Source organism: Bos grunniens, chromosome 25 (assembly GCF_055505025.1).
Source record: "Bos grunniens cultivar Pamir isolate PY7600 chromosome 25, Bosgru_T2T1.0, whole genome shotgun sequence".
NCBI classification, from domain to species: Eukaryota; Metazoa; Chordata; class Mammalia; order Artiodactyla; family Bovidae; genus Bos; species Bos grunniens.
This window is the reverse complement of record NC_141189.1, coordinates 26,267,582-26,284,158: the sequence shown is the minus strand read 5'-3', so window position 1 is coordinate 26,284,158 and position 16,577 is coordinate 26,267,582. Positions and strand designations below refer to the sequence as shown.

Here is a 16,577-nt window from a genome sequence, read left to right as displayed (position 1 = left end):
GTCGCAAAGAGTCGGACACGACTGAGTGACTGATCTGATCTGATGGGAGACAGAAAAAGGATCAGTGGTTGCCAGGTAGAAGAGGGGAGAAAATAGGTGGAACAGGAGGGATTTTCAGGGCAGTAAAACCCTTCCGTATGATACTACAATGGTGAACACATGGCATTACACATTTGTCAAAAACCACAGAATGGACAATACAGAGACTGAACTCTATGGACTTTAGTTAATCATAATGTGTCGGTCTGGCTCATCAGTAACAAGAGGGAACTACTGGGGAAAGAGGCTGTAGGGGAACTCTGTACATTCTGCTTTTCTGTTAACCTAAAAACTGCTCTGAAAAGTAATCTATGAAAGAAAAAGGTAATATATCTAAGCTGTATTTTTAGGCCTTAACACTGTGACATTAAATGTTTAGCTATCTAAATAGGATACATGTATTTACACTTAAGGGTAAATTTTTACATTGGCAAAGGAAAGTACAACTATGGCAGCAATGTTCAGCAGAATGTCATCTAGAATTTGTTCTGAAATAATCCAGTTGGGGATGGAGGGATGGCAAGGAGGAGGCAGAGAGTAGGAGGCCTAGATGAAACCAGATGGGCCATGTGTTTCTAATTACAGAAACCAAGTATTAAGTATGCAGAGATTCATTATACTACTCTACTTTTTAAAAAATATGCTTCAAAATTCCATAATAAAAGGTGAAGAAAGAGGGAATATTTATGATTAAGAAAAGAAAATCTATCAAAGAAGCTTTCACATGTTTCAGAAGCAAAACATAACAGGGTCTTTCAAAATAAGTATCAAGTACCTCCTCTACACAAAATTTATCAGGAGTGCTAGATAAGTCTCATATGAAGCATGCTATTTCATCAAAAACAAGAAAAAAGAGTGAAGCTACACTAAGATAAGATCTCAAACACTAAAAGTAAACAGATACAAGAGCAAAAGCAAACTAGATTTTAAAAGACTAATACAAAAAAAATTTTTAAGCCCCACAGGCAAACAAGGACTTAATTTCTTCCACATCAATTTACACTTAACAACCTGAATAAACATATTAAAAAGCAACAAAAAAGAATTCACATACCAATGTGAGTAAATTCAAGACTGAGATGATATAATCTGTACCACAAGTCTGGCAATTCTCCAGTTGATCTAATCCATATGTAATAACCATGTCACAATGTATAGTCATGCTAGGATCCAAGCTGCCGAGCAAAACACCAACACACTCATTAGCAGCTGTCAACACAGCCTCAGAAAAAAACACTTGGTTTGCAGCCGTCACACATCTCATTACTCTGTACAGAACCTGCAAATGGGGAAAACAAGCAGCTTTTTAAAAAAATTCATATTCTTCCACAGAGCAAGAAAATATTTTCTTTCTAATGCAGTTTCAATGGAAAATTAACTGCCTGCCTTGTCAGTAGTCTCAATATTCCAGTTCTCAATGGTTGAATAATAATAAGAGTATCTCTGGTACAATACACAGAAAGGATCTTGCCTAAGTATCTAAAGTACTACTGTGACAGGAAATGGAATTTGCCATCCTCTATTTCCCTTATACCCAATTCCTACCCCCCAACCAAAGTCACTAAATAGCTGAAGTTCAAAATCTTTTTAATAATCATAAAACACACTAGAACTTAATAACAGTATTAACAACATGGAAATAACCTACCATGAGAATAACTTTCCATAATCTAGCACTTGGACTTTTTTATAAAACTAAATATCCAAGATAGTTTAGCTTATGAAAGTTCATGTATTGGCGGCCTCTTTGTAAAGATATTCTCATTCATAACATATAATACCTATTTAAGTATTATGAAAATCATATCATTTCCAAACAAAAAACTCCACTAAACTATAGTAGTCAATATTAACATACTAAATTTTTAATTAAAATAACTTAGGAAAAAACAGATACAGAGGAAATTGATACAGAATAATACTTCTCAAATTTTTATGTAATATTCAACAACTACTACATACAGGGTTTTTTTTTAAACCAACAATAGGTTTAAAAGGCCTAAAATACCATTTTTGGCAAAGACCTAAAAGACTCTCATTAAAGACTACATTAATATAGAACTATCCTGGAAAATGGTATGTGCTTGTCCTTTGTTTTATATCTGAGTTAACTGCTTTTATTTCAACACTGACAGTCATCAACCACCCTTTTAGACAATTAAAAAAAATTAAACTACTTTGCTCAGTTTTAAAATATTAACATACTGGTTGTAATTATCTTCAGGAGCTGACATGTCTGCTCAAATACACAATTAACTTACTAAGAATTAAATATGTAATTAATGTCCTATTTTATCTAGCAATGTGTTCAACAAAAGTAAATGCTAATGAAAGCCAGAAATTCATACTAACAGTAAAGTTTTAATCATTTAGGTTAGGTCTTTTAAGACTTTATCACACAAGTTTCTCCCTTCTTGTTCAAGCAGAATATAATGATAGGGATTCACTTCTCACATCCATTACACTGAACCACTCACTGGACTGTAACACAACACAGCTGATGTCTGGGGCTAAAATGTAGAAATCTAGCTACCTTTTTTAATTGGTCTCAGGCTATTACATATTTTAGATTCTATGTCTTTATATCCTTTGATGTCAAGCTATCAAATTGTTTCATCCTGTCATGCTTAGCAAAAATTACTTTTCAAAGCCTTATTTATAAATGAGAAGTATGTTGAAAAACTTCTTAGTATGTTGAAAAACTAAAAGGAGACACAATAATTTTAAATCAAAACTTTAAATTATTAAAAAACTACAGAATGTTTTTAAAGTTATATATGAAAAACAAGACTAAATGGACCTACAGAGAATCTCCTAAAAGTTCACAGCATTTAAAAATACACAGTGGACCTTTTATCATGGGGTGAGGGGGAATGGAATATAGAATTCCCTACCTTTCTGGCTATTTAAGAAAGTAGTCAGACACATAGATACATGCTAAACAAATGAGAGATTAATAACATATTTCACTAGGTAAAGAGAACCATTTAAAATAAAAAGCAATTATTATTGAATGATACCTAAGACTACTAAAACTTACATCTGTTACATATGCCTCAGTAATTGGAGGACCTCGAATTGGGCTGAAACGTTCCCCAATGCTTCTCACCACAGTACTGAATACCCGGAGAAGTGCTGCCAGCTTTGGTAAGGACACTGATGGAGGAGGAACGTCTTCATCCACTGACTCCCCAGAGGCTACATGGCTGAGGTCCTGGATGTGAATTCACAGCATTCTTATTTAAGAAGGACATTGTTTTTAAAAACAAACAAAAAGCAACTCCCAATTTTTAAATCCCAATTTTTAAACTTTATAACAGATCTGTATAAATGAAGAGGAATTTTGGCCTATGACAGAAAAGGAAACACGAATCTTAAATATAAAAGTAGACTTTACTTCTCCAATTATTTAAAAAGCAAATATTAACCTCAATAGATTCTTTGAGCAACTCCAACAGTAAGATAAGCCAATATCATGCACATGAAGAGGAAGGGGGATGGGGGAGTTTAGAGGAGGCTGGTTCAAAAAATTATAAGAACTTGTAATACCTAATCTACAGATTTAAAGTCAGTTGAGGAAATTAGATATACTCAAAGGAAAAGATTAGCAAAAAATGGAATATGAAAACCATTATACCCACATATAATTAAGCACCAAAATAACTGAAGAAAACTAGATCTCTAGGGATAGCAAAAGGCAAGTCTCTACAAAAAAGAATGGGTGGCTTATGAGAAGCAGATCAGCTTTAAAGCTGTGCTAGGAAGCAAGACATCCTAGCTGTGGGGGTAAAGAAACATAGGGAAGCAAAATATTCTCTCATTTTTCTCTGAAAGGGAGAAAACATATTGGTACAGTTACAAGTAGTGAATTAACCGTTTGCCAGAAAGAGCAAAGGTATAAAGAAAAAATGAAATTACATCTTTATGGAAGCCTTGACCACCAAATAAGAATCATGGTAATTACCAACTAAGCAGGAAAGAAACAATAAGAGACAAATTCAAAGACGGCAGGTTTAAATCATGACAGTGGCCAGGAAATCCGAGAACCAGTAATGGACACTTGACTTAAAAGTGTCATACTCAAAAGGTAACTGAAACCAAGCCTTGTCCTCTGAAGCACAAGCCAAGATTGCCGATACAAGTAAGAGGAAAGCCTTTTTCATCATCAATTCACAACATCAATTCAGCTTTTTCATAACAAAAAAAAGAGTAAACTACAACTGAAGAAAATGTTTTTGGAAAATTACCAGCCACGAAAATTATTTCAAGCTTTGGGAAATTAGGTCTGCAATCTTTCCAGTAATTCTGCTGGCAACCTAAAAGCATCTGAAGCAATGGTCTCATAATTTTTGCTTAAATGTCAGGTGATCAGAATTATTTTAAAATAAATCTAGCATTGCTTTAGATTTTTGTTTTTTTTTTTTTCTTAACTGAAATTTTAGGAAATAACTTAGTTTTTTATATACTCACCTCAGCATATGCCTCCATGTCCTCTAAAAACTGACCAAGAAGAGTGGTAGAAAATGCAAGGTCAGCTACCCAGAATGGCTCCAAACTCTGCAACCACCCTAGGAAGCACGTAAAAAATTTTGAAAGAGTAGGAAAAAAATCTAGGTCCAAATAAAAGAGACTTTTAAAAGACTTTCAAGTTGCTCACTCTTGAAACAAGCCCTATATCATAAAATTAGCACTATAAACTGTTTTTTGTTTGTTTTTTTGCTGTGCCACATGACTTATGGGATCTTAGTTCCCACACCAAGGATCAAACCACTCTCCCATCCCTCTTTGCCCCGTGGAAGTGCAGAGTTCTAACCATTGGACACCAGGGAAATTCCCATGAACTATTAAATATACTAATGATTAACAGCTACCTCTTTTAATGCTACAGAAATAAAAATGCTACAGAAATTAAAATCTAATCTGTCCTTTTTTTTTTTTTTAAGTAGATTTAATATCCATAGTATCACTACACACATGGCTGAGACTATACTGCCCCAATCTAAGACCACACTGGTTTTCTCCTCCAGGGCCACACCTGGCCACTGAAAGTGTACCTTCATCTCCGGGGGAGAAATGGGACCACTCGCCAGTGGAACTGAGAGAACTATTCTTACCTGTGTATCTTAACTTCAGAACTTTATTGTACCAAACAAGCTATGAAAAACTACAGCACCTGGAACAAGTTCAAGTGAGTCCTACTAGTCATTCATTTAACTGGAAAAAAAAGGTGGCTTTTTCCCACAATTTATGACAATCATCCAAATTAATCCATTTGTTTGACTGTTTAATCACTAGAAAAACAAAAAAAATCATAAATATCCAGGATGTTCCTTCCATTCTACCCTTCAGAGTACTGCCACTATGGTTATCTTCCAACCAACACATGCAACAAATGACTTGAGACAAGTCATAGGTGCAACACTACAATCTGCATTTACTCTCCCTACTTACTACAAAAGTACACACTTTTCCTTTGAAAAGATAAAGGTAGCTAACAAGTAATCTTCACCAAAATATTCTCTGAAGTAATTGTGTTTCTTCTATTATCAAAAGAACTAGTATTAACAGCTGGTCTTTGAGGAACCAACACTCCTTCCCACAATATTTAAATAACTGGTATTTCCTGAATGACTCACCAGACACCTGTTGTGTAAGTGAAGGCTTCTGAGTATGATCTATATGCCATCCAACTAATATATCAACTGTATCCTGGATGGAGACAAAGAAAAGGGGACTAATCATTTTAAGGTCTTATTGCTATTCCACCTGTGGACCATATAAGAGTAGGAGATTCTAGAACATCTTATGTCCTACCTACTTGAGATCATACTAACTTAAGAGGGGGGTGAGAGGGACAGGGCAGGAGAATAACGGACCTTTGTTTGTGACATTGATGAAATATTTAAGTATCTTAAGGCACTAGTGTTGGCAAGTACAGATGGTATTTTTTATAAAACTGCATTACTGTATCATTCAATCCTGGCCCTTAAAACTGACTATACTCAAAGGAGCAGAAACTCTGTTTTCTATCTAATTTCTCAATTCCTCATGTACGCAGCCAATCCCTCACCCCATCATATGAAAAGAGGGAGTCAGGGAACTCACCCTAAAATTTGTGCTGAAAATATGAGGGTAACATCGAGCTACCAAAAGAATGCACTTAACACACTTGCAAAGTAATTCTGGTGTATCCACATTTTCAAGAATGGACTGCAGGCTGGTCATTACAAGCTGAAAAATAAAAATTACAAACCATGAACATTTAATAAAATAGGGAGAAAACAAGCAAATTAGCTTCATTATTTAATAGTGACATAGCCAAAACTGACTATGACATCAGAGAAAATAAACTCTGTAGTTTTAGTTTCCAAAAAATTTGAAAACATTTCAATCCACTAAGATATTAAAGGCTGAAAACAAATACTGTTTTTCCCTTCTTTAACGTCTGTTAACATATTTCTAAGTAACATGTTTACTCTGTTCCTAAGTGCTTTCTTCAATATTATGGGTGTGATTAAAATTTCAAGAACAAAAACTAAGATGTATGATTTTAAAATTCAGAAGATAGAGCAAATGTTGTACAGTTTATACTTAAAGATATAAACACTTGCTTCAAACTGGAATGATTTAGAGAAGATTAGCATGGCTCCAACACAAGAATGACATATTATGTTACCACTATTACATGTGCATATATATATTAAATAAACATATGGCATACTATTTATAGAATATTTTGCAGCTGAATTTTTTGTTAAAACCCATTCTTTCCCCTAAACGAAGGCTCTTCTCTATAAAAGAATTAAGTTATAAATATAGAAAAAATGCTAGAATGAGAAAAACCACCATTTTGCAACAGCTAGTACTATAACCTATACAATGCACAGCATATGAATGAATGCTAAAATCAAGTGAAATATTATGAAAAACAGGATATTCAGAAGGTCTCATGGTATTATGTACAGATTACTGACTAATTACAAAGGGAGAAAAACAAGCCTTCACAAAGGAAAAATCTGGTTGGTCTTCACCTTAACTAAGCAATGAAACTCTTCATCTAAGAGGTATGTGAATCTCAAGTTATGTACCTGCTAGCGTGACACAAAGCTAAGTGTGAACCCATGAGGTATTCATGACCAAACTGTTTGAACTGAATCTAACCAGCAAGGAATAATCAGACAAGCCCAAGATGTAGAACATTCTACAAAAGAAGGGGGACAGAAACAGTGCAGCAAATTGTTACGCTTAAGAAAGATTAAAGAGGCACACCACCATCTTCAAGAGATTAAAGATTCATCAAAAACATGAATCTTGATGGAATCCTGAGTAAGACAAAAGACATCTCAGTGGCAACAGCACGATTTGAACATGGATTTTATTATGCAACAGAACTAATTTTCTTAACTATGATTATAATATTGTTGTTATATAGAAGATTAGCCTTAATCTCTGGAGATGTATATGTATGCTCAAGTATCACAGGGTAAACCATCATGATGTAATTTATTTTCAAATGCTTTAATAAAAAATCATGTGTGTGTGTGCATGTGTGTAAAAACAAAACTGGAGCAAAATATTAATAAGTGACAAATCTAGGTAAAAGATACATGGGTGTTTACTGTACTAGCCAATGTGTTTACCTGTGGATTGAAAATTTTTCAAAATAAATAACCGGGGAAGCATCCACTATATAAACTATATGCAGAATAAGTCAAATTTGGTGTTACGCTAGTTAGTTACAAATAATTTTCTAAATCTTTTCCCAAATTCTTTTCATAACCTCTACAATTAAGGGAAAATAAAAATTTTAAGACAGAATAGATTTCTTTTTTTTTTTTTTTTTTTACTAATTGGCCAAAATAAAACACAAAATCAACTTTTTAGAAAAAGTAAAAATAAAGATATCAAATATTCCAAAACCATCAAATTCTAAATTTTTAAACAACAAAAATTGAATTATTTATAATTTGGCTCTAAATTAAATTGGGAATTATCTTTTAATAATTCAGATATACTATTATTTTATATAACTTGGAATAATAATTTTTAACATATTATCAAACCTAAAAAAAACCCAAAGTAAGTTGTGATGTTTAATTTTTATCTCCCTCAAAAAATGTGAAGCCCCCTTTGACCTGGCTTTCCTCATGCAGCTCCAATGTCTAAATCTGTAAATGATTCTAGTACTAGGCAAATTCAAAAGAAAGCTTCTAAAAAGTGAAGACATAAAATTTTAAGTAACTTATTTTAAATCTACCTATAAAGTGTGTTCTTTATATTCTTTACTCACATTCAGAAAGAGGCATTTTATTTACATTACATGTACTATCAGTAGATAACCCCTACCCTAAGATTCCTTTCTTCAAGCACTCCACCAAAGATGTGTTACAGACACCGTTCTTCCCAAGCGCATCATCACTCCCCATCCTCCATATTCTTACCTGCATTACAGATGAAAAGGCTTTCTTTTCTCCTACAGTCTCTAGTGCTTTGTAGGTGGCACATAAGTAGAGGAGTTTAACTTCATCTTTTGCAGATGAGCTAAATTTGCTAAAAATCCATTTGAAGATCTTCTCAGCCTCATAGCTCAGAGATGCACAAAGAAGGCCAAGACAACAAGCTCCCTCCTGTCTCAACTCCTGAAGCAATTTGCTACTGTTTATTTTAATGCAAACAAAACAAAACAAACAAAATACACAAGAGGCTTAAGCTTTCAAAGATGACAAGAATAACATATCTTACAACAGAATGTGTTAAATGATTTAATTTTTATTCAGACTACACAAAAGGTTTAAGTTTTATCCATTCTAAGTATTCTATCTTCTCTCTCCTATGGTACCTTTGTTAAAACTTTAAATTTTCTTTTATTTTAGAATCGATTATTTACAAATAGTAAAGAAAGGTTTAAATATACTAAAATTCAGACTTTGAATTCGATCTCAAACTATACTAACTGATCCATAGAAAAAGGCAGCAACAAATGATCAGACAAAGTGAAGTCGCTCAGTAGTGTCCGACTCTTTGCGACCCCATGGACGGTAGCCTACCAGGCTCCTCCGTCCATGGGATTTTCCAGGCAAGAATACTGGAGTGGGTTGCCATTTCCTTCTCCAGGGGATCTTCCCAATCCAGGGATTGAACCCAGGTCTACCACATTGCAGGCAGAGGCTTTAACCTCTGAGCCACCAGGGAAGCCCTAATATTCAGTATCTGAGGACTATAAAATAGGGAACAGTAATAGTTAAATATAATAAACTTAGAAGATTAACACTGATTTAAGTATTATATTAATCAGTAACTATACAAAATAAAACCATCCAAAAGCAATAAGATTCATGACATACTGAGATGAGTTTTGGATGCTTTCTAACACTGCAAGTCTTTGGGAATCACCATATGAAGAAATGACTGCACACCTCTGGGGAACCCCAGCAGCCCTGGAGACTAGATGGCTTTAATTCACTGTTGCCCAAAGGACACACCCTTTCACCTCTACTCTCGAAGCAGTTTCAAAATGCTCTAGTTTACAAAAGTTAACTGGATGCATTCATGCTTGCATTCAGAGTTTATGTCATTCTACAAGTCAGTGCTCAATTATTTAGTCATGTTGACAAATTAAAAAAAAAGAATGGCTCTCCCTTTCAAGTGGGTTCCATTTGTGTGTGTGTGTGCTCATTTGCTAAGTCCTGTCTGACTCTTTGCACCCCCACAGACTGTAACCTACCTGGATTCTATTTCAGTGGTAATTAAGGTTTAAATACTTTAACACAAAAAAAGATGGCAAGAGAACCCAGTGAAACATTAAAAATGTTATAAATGAAGTCAATAAGTTTATCTTCCTGAATACTTTTAAAATTTCTCTTACTTACCTTTCATTAAGCACATCATGTACAGCAGCCAAGATATTATCCAACTGCTTAACTAGCACCTTAAAAAAAATTTAATACAAACTTCAGATTTCTATACTTTTAAGAATAACATTATGTACTTTTTCTTACTTCTGGTTCCCTCCAAATTGTAACTGGACCACACCTTACTTTTCTTATTATTCCCAGGTCCCAATTATATCAGGAGGGTCATAAGTTTCCTTTCAGATTCTGAAAGAAATTTATCCATAGGAAATATACAGCCATGATCATCAATGGGGGAAAAAACCAACAACTCTTTTATTTACTCTGAAATGCATTTTTAGAACAAAAGGTGAACTGATGGATAGAAGAAGAGGTAGAGACATATATGATAAAGTCATAAAGTGTTACAGTGTTAATGACAGAATTTAGATGCTATGATATTCACTGTAAAATTCTTTCAATTTACTATTTGAAATTTTTCATAATAAAATCAGGCAGGGGGGCCTGGAGGAAACCTGCTTTGAACCAAATGTCATTTGACTCACTACACCATTTTCATTAACTGCCTCCTGTTCTGTATCATGTTTTTAACAGTAGGAGACTTAGTTGTAGGGCAAAGAAATTTGCAACTGCTCCTGTACTTTATTCTTTTTTTCTGGCCAGGCCAAGTAGCTTGCAGAATCTCAGTTCCCTAACCAGGGACTAAACTCAGGTCAAGGCAATGAAAGCCCAGAATCCTAACCATTAGGCCACCAGGGAACTCCCTCCTGTACTTTAAAGAGTTTTTCCATTTATTTAGCCCTGGCCAAACTTACCCATGAGCAAATTATGTACCTCCTACTCCAGTTTCACTTATGAAAACAGAGAGATATTCTGTCCCAGAACACAGGATAAAAAAGTTCCAAGGACAACAGAATAAATATGTAAAAGGTCAAAAATACTTTATCACAGAAGGAACCAACACGGATCCAACATTTGTGGCTAAGTTACACATTAGGGGCATTAAGTTCAAGATGATCATAATATAGGCCAAATAATCTGGAATTCCCTATTATTTTTCCTTAGAAGCAAACCTTTTCCCTTCTTAAACTACTTCAGATAACGTTATCTAGTGTACTAAGGATATGTAAAACTGATCAATATTTCCAAACACACTATACTGACCAACTTATTTTCTGGTTGCTGAATAAATTCTTTCAACTGCTTAACAGTAGCCAGTCTTCGGTCTCTGTCATCTTCCCGGGTGATCCTCCGAAGAAGATTCGACAGTCGAGACTCATCAGAATAAGACATCGATCGCTCTGTGAACATCAACATTGAGGATGAATCAGCACAGAAACTTAATAGCCCAAATATTTTAAAGTATATTAATAATCACAGTACACCAGACAATTAAAACAAAGCTCAATGAATGTTAAGTCGTATAACATTTTTTTTAATAACTATTTATTTTTGGCTGTGCTGGGTCTTTGCTGCCACAGGGGCTTTTTCTCTAGTTTCAGAGAGCAGAGGCGACTCTCGAGCTGTGGTGTGTGGGCTTCTCGTTACAGTGGCCTCTCGGTGTAGAGCTTGGGCTAGGGGCACAAGTTTCAGTCGCTGTGGCATGTGGGCTCCACATGGGCTCAGTACTTGCGGCTCCCAGGCTCTAGAGCACAGGCTCAGCAGTTGTGGCACAAGGGCTTAGTTGCTCCGCAGCACATGCAATCTTCCCAGACCAAGGATCAAACCCATGTCTCCTGCACTGGCAGGTGGATTCTTTACCACTAGGCCCAGCCGTAACATTTCTGTTCATCACTGTAAACCCAGCCCCAGCAGACTGCCAGGCACACAGCAGACCCCCCAAAAAGATAAACCTACACAGAAACCTCATTCCAGAGAACCAACTGACAGAGAAAAAAGAAAGGCTTAGAAATTATTCTCTTTAGATCTGTTCCAAACTGTTTTCAACATCCAGGTAAAGAGCACAGGTAAGAAACTTCAACAGGTTTAGAGATAAAGTCACTATCAGCCAGAAAGAGATTACATGCTTCTCTTTCTCACCTAAGTCTCCCATTGGAAGGGAGCCTCTTGTTACATCATCAGTTGCCTAGGACAAAGGTTTGGTGAACTTCAATCACACATTCAGTTCAACAAAAATTACCACCTATCATGTGCAAGGCATGCCGCCACAAGGAAAGTGGCAAATCAAAACTTTTCTTCCCTTTTTTAATGACAAGAACAAGCAGGAATGCTCAAACAATGTTGAACACTACTAATCAAGATGGCTTTAAATAAAGTGTTAAATTTTTCTTTTTAAATTTTCAACTGTGCAATTCATCACAATTAATGAATGTACATTAACACAAACCACATTAAACAGTCTGACAGTTCCATTTCTAAGGAATGAAAGGAAAAATGGTAATAAAGAAATTGTAACATCTGAGAGAAGGAAGAAGATTTTTTAAAAAGCCTTAGCCTATAGAGTCAGCAAGGATGACTGCTAAAATGTCTTTAGGTTACTAGTCAAGAAATCTAGGCTGTATTTACAATGCTGCCACTAGCAAACTGTACAACTCTGAGCCTGCGAGGGGGAGCTAGACTAAATTACTTTAGAGCCACTTCTTAACTCTACCATACCTAATTCTTAAGACTTTAAATACCATTGTAATTAGCCTCCAATTAAAATAAATAAATTTAAATTAAAAAAATTTGAACAATGAAAAAAAAAAAAGACTTCAAATACTTTTAAGAGATAATTTCAGCCTATGACTTAGTCATTCCACTTTAGAAAAATTTATCTAAAAGAAATCACTTTTTTTTAAAGCTGCATGCAAAATAAAAAAGCTCTATACAAAAATGTTCACCAAGATACACAACATACACACACACTCCCCTCACTGGGAAAAAATGGTTATAAAGTAAAGGTCCAAACAGTAATTATATCCAACAAAGAGTATAAATCAGAAATCTTGACTTCTTAATCAGCTTTACCAAGAAAATAAATTTCTCTTTCAGAAAAAAGACCATTACCTCTAATCCTATGAATGTTCAAGACACTTTACCCATTCAATGAGGCTTGTGTTTTAAAGCATGAAGCAGTAACTGTGTGCTTAACTTTAGAAAAGGGCCCAGTCCCTTTACTAGAGTCAAACAGAACTCTAGAACTCTAGGGGCCTACCCTCACCCTAGAGTTGAAGGACTTGCTGCAGAAAAGTCTATCATACACTATATGTTCAATATCTACTGTAACCAGGAAAATCCTTTCTTAAAAATCTTATCCAGTCTCCTAATTTTAAGAGAATTATTTTTAAAAGTATTAAAAACCTTTCTGGTAGGAATTTATGTTAGGGAACAGTTGAGAGGAAAAAGAATGCAAACAATTATCACCAACACATGTTTCTCAACTCAGTAAGCTGACCAAGTCACAGATGCACAAGGCACTGGCAGGAAACGAGGCATTTAGGAGATGTCTCAGGGGAGGCATGTGCGATGGTCCCAGGTCACCCAGTCTTACCCTGTGATTTCCTCATGTCTTTGATGGCTAACGCACGACTGCCATGCTGAATACTGGTAAACTCAGGGCTGGTCACATTGTTAACCCTCAGCTCTTGCCCCAACGACTTCCGACCATAAGTATTTTCCCCAGATCCTCCATTGACACTGTAGCCACCTAAAAATAGCAACATTTACATTATTTCAATGGGCTCTTTGTTTCACTCCATCAATTCCTGATAGTTCAGGTCCTTCTGACTCAATCTGCAGCTCAACCAGCCTTTGCTTCTACTCTTTCTCTGTGATGCATGCCTTGATTTCATTTTGTTATCTTCAGTGGAAGATCAGATTTTGCACTTGAAAACTTTTTAGAAGTCCAGAGGAGAGACAGTAGTCAGGAAAGACTTTAGCCTCAGTGATAATACTGTATTTTGGGGGCAAGAAAATTGCACTTATGTATTTTACTGCATGTGTAAAAAGTATATTTAAATTTATAATTAAGGGGTAAACTTTCAAAAAAATGTTTCAAGAACAGCACTGTATTTAGTAATTATAAACATATTAGAAGAAAAGAAGGGGAGAGAGGGAAAGAAAGGGAAGGAGGAGGAAAAGGAGAAATAGGTACGTTAAAACACACACACACACACAAAAGCATGCCTCTGGCAATAAGGAAACATATAATATATACCCTTTTCGTCATTCTGTATGTCAGCATGGATTCTGGTATCATCATGCCTTTGCCGAGACACCACAGCTGAATTTGAAGGCTGCAGTCCATAAGAGGAAGACCCACCCCTATCTCTGGATGAAGAGTATTTTAAATTATCTGGGTCGGCTGATGCACTATCAGTTCTGCAAAGAGAGAAGGGTATAAAGTTACAACTTTAAAAAAACATTTTGATAACGCAAATCGACAATCTTTCTTCTATACAAGCCTCTATCTTCTCATTGCTATTATACAAAAGCACTCCAATATCTAATAAGAAGCCTTTCAACCAGGAAGAGATGGAAAAATGGGTGAAACACCAGCTTTTCAGTCCCTTCTACTATCTAAAGATTCATTCAGAAATATGAATAACTTCCAGGAATAGGGTGGCCAACTCAACACCTAAACTGGTTTTAGCACTGAGAGTTCCATGTCCTGTGAACCCCCTTAGTCCCAGGAAAACTGAGGTAGCTGGTCACCATGGTGGTCCAGCGTTCTTTTCATGTAACTTGATAAAAGGAATAGTTGTTTCTAAATCGCCTTCTCTCATAAGAAGGTTAACCAGTGGAAAGTTAGTCTTCTCAGTCATAAAAATAAAAAACACTAGCAACATATCAGGCAGGAGCAAAGTGTTACCAAATTATTTTTAAACTACTGCCTAATGGCAATGTGGCACTCTGTCTCTCTCACCTAAATTAGTAACTTGATTATTTGGTGGCAAAATAGATTACAGCACGAAATCTGAAAGCATGCTCAGTAGGGTATTAGGAAAGAACACAGCTGAAAAATAAGATTATTTTAATGTATGGTAATACTGAGGACTTCATTATTAATAGATATTCTTTATATAAGCAATATCTATTAATAATAAAGACTGATTTTATCTATTATTTTATCTATTTTATCTAACTTTATATAATATATATAATATCTATTTTATCTAATATTTTATCTATTAAAATTATAAAAAGTGAGGAAAATAAAAGCAAGGTATCCAAGGAATCCAATAAAGTTGAAGGTTGCAGTCCATAATCTATTTAAAATTCAAATGCTACCTAGAATAATCCCAGGTATCTGGGTATTAATAAACAAGTGGCACAGTTCCAAGGTAAAATCAGTATGCTTATCTAAGGATCATCTCTATGCCACAATGGCCCTATCAGTAAAATAGGAAGCTAAACTCTGTAATTTCTCATGAACCTTATTCTTTCTTCAATCAACTATCAAGAAATAAGGTATCATGGCAACATATGAAAAATATGAAGAAAAATGCTCCTCTAATACTGATATTTGTTCGGACAGGAACGACCTTCTTGGGGAAAAAATAAATTATTCTTATGGTACTTACTAAAACACTTCTGCACTATAATTTTTTGGTGACATTATCTGAGGACATTAAGGACACTGGCAAGAGCAGAAACTTAGCTGTTTCTCAACCCCATTCCCCTCCCCATGTATAAAAAAGGACCCAGTGTCTGTGTATTTTATCTAGAGTTTATCATCCTTTCCTTGTCCCCACCCACAAGAATACTAAATATGAAAAAGTTGCATAGGCTCATACATCCTGATCTGAACCTACTGCAACCACTGTCACTATAGACTGTAGACAAATAGGTTCAATTAAAATTGGACACCTCCATGGCACACAAGTCTAAATCATTCCTGCTGCTGCTGCTAAGTCGCATCAGTCGTGTCCGACTCTGTGCGACCCCATATGACGGCAGCCCACCAGGCTCTTCCGTCCCTGGGATTCTCCAGGCAAGAACACTGGAGGCTCTGAATCTGAAACTTGATAAAAATTTATAACACTAGCATACTAACTAAACATATAACTAAGGTTCCATAATGCAGTATATTCTTCAAACATTCAGAGTTCACTCAACAAAGCTTAGAACTTCCAACATATGAAAAAATCAAATCTATGGAATTTTTTTAAAATGTATGAGAATATTTTGTAAGTGTAGTAAGTCTACAAGCATTTAAATGCCTTTACCACTAAATGAAGCATAAGAACTCCTTAAAACTTACATAATGACCTGCCCCATGTATCTAAAAGTAGCATACTCAATGAGCACCTATAATAAACTATAACATACCACTTCTAAAAGGGAATTGAAAAATAAGAGAATCAATAAGCTTTAATGATTTGGGCAGACTTTAAACTTGTCTGTATGTATGGCACCTAACACAACCTAGAAAAGGAAACTCGCAAATGAATAAAACAATTCTGAAACATCAAGATAATTAAAGCCTTATCAATATTTAAATAAATATTAAAATACTCTGGATTTCTAGTGTCCATTATGCTTAATATAGATTACATATACTACTCTTACTATGAAGAGTTAAATATTTGTATCTCTTTCTGGTGACACAGCAGTAAACACAAAGCAATAGAGAATATGGGTTAAAAAAAGATCGAGGCTCAAATCTCAGCTCCAGCACTGGAAAGGTACATGTGACTTTGCACAAGGAAGTTAACTGCCAAGCCTCTGATGTCTGCTGCATAA

The 16,577-nt window shown here is 35.2% G+C and overlaps 1 protein-coding gene and 1 non-coding gene across 3 annotated transcripts in view; one reads left to right on the top strand and one right to left on the bottom strand.

Annotated features, from left to right (window-relative positions):
* SMG1 (SMG1 nonsense mediated mRNA decay associated PI3K related kinase) overlaps nucleotides 1-16,577 on the bottom strand; it is a 98,992-nt gene that overhangs the window by 58,027 nt on the left and 24,388 nt on the right. For both annotated transcript variants that reach the window (XM_086375571.1, XM_086375570.1), the window contains 10 exons: nucleotides 14,050-14,213; nucleotides 13,384-13,539; nucleotides 11,055-11,191; nucleotides 9,909-9,967; nucleotides 8,481-8,694; nucleotides 6,145-6,270; nucleotides 5,676-5,748; nucleotides 4,510-4,607; nucleotides 3,080-3,253; nucleotides 1,094-1,318 (listed from right to left, as the gene is read on the bottom strand). In XM_086375571.1, coding sequence (XP_086231697.1) covers nucleotides 1,094-1,318; nucleotides 3,080-3,253; nucleotides 4,510-4,607; nucleotides 5,676-5,748; nucleotides 6,145-6,270; nucleotides 8,481-8,694; nucleotides 9,909-9,967; nucleotides 11,055-11,191; nucleotides 13,384-13,539; nucleotides 14,050-14,213 — 1,426 coding nt within the window. The remainder of the gene's footprint in view (nucleotides 1-1,093; nucleotides 1,319-3,079; nucleotides 3,254-4,509; nucleotides 4,608-5,675; nucleotides 5,749-6,144; nucleotides 6,271-8,480; nucleotides 8,695-9,908; nucleotides 9,968-11,054; nucleotides 11,192-13,383; nucleotides 13,540-14,049; nucleotides 14,214-16,577) is intronic.
* On the top strand, nucleotides 6,623-6,732 carry LOC147345343 (U6 spliceosomal RNA). The gene has a single exon (XR_015155115.1). It is a non-coding gene; the product is annotated as a U6 spliceosomal RNA (small nuclear RNA).